We start from the raw sequence: 2,242 nt of genomic DNA, 5'->3' as shown, positions 1-2,242 counted from the left end.
TGAAATACTTCATCTACCTATACTCATCATCATCATCATCATCATCATCATCATCATGAAATACTTCATCTACCTATACTCATCATCATCATCATGAAATACTTCATCTACCTATACTCATCATCACCATCATCATGAAATTCTTCATCTACCCATACTCACTGCTGTCTCCCAAGGGTCGTCGTCATCATCATCATCATCATCATCATCATCATCATCATCACGAAATACCTTGTCTATCCATACTCATTGCGTCTCCCAAGGGTCAGCTCCCCCCTCCTACCTCCCCAGTGCTCAGCTGGAAATGAGGCTCCCCAGAAGTTTGCTAAGCTGACGAGTGAACGCCAACGTGTCTGCTTTCCTACTGGAAGTGGCCTTGCCATGTGACCGAGCACTTACTTGTCGCTGCTGAAGCTTTGGTTCCATCTTCACTGACTTCAATTTTTGCTTTTTGCAAGATGTGGGAGACATGAAGGCTTTCTGACCCTGTTCCCAGAAAAACACAAAATCAGCACTTGTTCCATGAGCATGACATCTACAGCGTCAGGAGTAACCTCAAAGTCATGGCAACTCTCAGTTTGCGTAAAAAAAGGGTCCGAAGTAACCTCTGACCATCCTATAGATTAAGGGTATTAGGTGGCTGTCACTTGCGGTAGATTTCAATTTCTGCTAAATGATTTGTAATTGTTACTTCTTGGAGGGATTCCCAGACCCCAAGTGTTTTAGCACCTTTAATCATTTCAACTCAGGCCATTACTAATTTTAAGAATGAAAAGAATAGAGATTTGGGAAATGCCATTTTTTTCTGAAGAAGAAAGACAAGGGCATTATGCAATTACAAATTATCCATTTTAGGAAGGATTGCAGATGGGGAAACTGAGGCTCAAAGGTAAAGAAATCTGTCCCTAGTCACGTGGTTAGTTAGCTGCAGGAAGTGCTGACTTTCCCATCCCATTACCATCCACCAGCACAGTAGTACGAGAAAGGGAGTCCCGGGAAGGGCCAGGCACGGAACTGCAGATGTGTCTTGGGGACCCTCCAGTGAGGGTCCTTATTTCCTTCTCACCAGAGCCCAACAACAAATAATTTCCAGTAGGTGGCACTGTCCAGGAGTGCACGACCTGTCCAGTCAGCACGAACCTGATGGGATATTGGTTTGGATGAAGGAAGCAAAGGGATTTTGTGTGTGTGTGTGTGTGTGTAGGTCACCTGGGTTTGCATTCTCTAAACAACACCCAGCTCCAATATGGCTAGTTGTAACTAGATGCATGTTTATGTGACTACAAGGTTCAAGAGAACAGAATAAAGAGATCAGGGCCCCTGGTCCTCCTGCTTAGCATTTCGACTCTAACAGGTGATCCTGAACAAGAAGTGCTTCTCAAACTTTATCAGGCCAAAGGACCCCATTGAAACAAAGGTTGTGATTCAGGAGGTCTGGATCAGACCCAAAAGATGCATTTTTAACACAGGTCCAGGTGATGCTAATGTTCTGGGCAGGGGACCAGGAATGAAAGGGAGTGGGAAGATCAATGCAGCGGGGAGAGAGAGAGAGAGAGAGAGAGAGAAACTGTGTGTGTGTGCACTTTCAAGCCCAAGGGAAAAGTTTGCATTAGAAAATAAAGAGCAACTAAGTCCTAATTAAGAGGCAAACTATGAGGTTTGGGATTACAGATATTGTTCAGCAGTCAGGCAATACATGTAGAAGTCCTTAATCTCGTGGTCCCTCGGGCCTCACATGAAACGCAGGAGTAAATGATGAATGGTGATTGACAGGTTTACAGTCAACAGCATCCTTTGACAATGCATCAAATTAAAACTTGCACAGGTTTAGGGCAAGACACTCCTGATTTTGATTTTTCTTTTTAAGCAAATAAGGACCTGCAACATTTTCTTGAAGTTTAAGTAAGTTTTAAACTCGACATACTTGTGATTTTTGCGAAATTTGCCTTCAATGGCTCAAACATCTCAGTGATGCCAAGAGCTTTCAGTGGCTCCTTCAGATCTGTTTGTGCCACAGCTGTGAACCTATATGAAAACAGAAAATATGGGGGAGAATCAAAATGCTCTAAATGATTCAAACATGACAAAATCAGCGCCTATTTACAAACAGATGTTCCAAGGAAGACGTAGAACACCATTCCGAACAGCAGCCTGACTAATGTTTAACTGCCAGGTAAGTAGACAACACTTCCTCCACTCATTCACAGTGAGCATGGCCATCCACGTGGTATAGTTAAGTAGA

The 2,242-nt window shown here is 43.4% G+C and overlaps 1 protein-coding gene across 1 annotated transcript in view; it reads right to left on the bottom strand.

Annotated features, from left to right (window-relative positions):
- Serpine2 (serpin family E member 2) overlaps positions 1-2,242 on the bottom strand; it is a 60,577-nt gene that overhangs the window by 5,560 nt on the left and 52,775 nt on the right. Inside the window, exons 6-7 of the mRNA XM_005361538.3 lie at positions 1,925-2,025; positions 400-486 (exon numbers count right to left, since the gene is read on the bottom strand). Of these exons, the coding sequence (XP_005361595.1) occupies positions 400-486; positions 1,925-2,025 (188 nt within the window). The remainder of the gene's footprint in view (positions 1-399; positions 487-1,924; positions 2,026-2,242) is intronic.

Source organism: Microtus ochrogaster, linkage group LG4 (genome assembly GCF_000317375.1).
Source record: "Microtus ochrogaster isolate Prairie Vole_2 linkage group LG4, MicOch1.0, whole genome shotgun sequence".
Taxonomy (NCBI): Eukaryota; Metazoa; Chordata; class Mammalia; order Rodentia; family Cricetidae; genus Microtus; species Microtus ochrogaster.
This window is presented reverse-complemented; position numbering and strand designations above follow the sequence as displayed.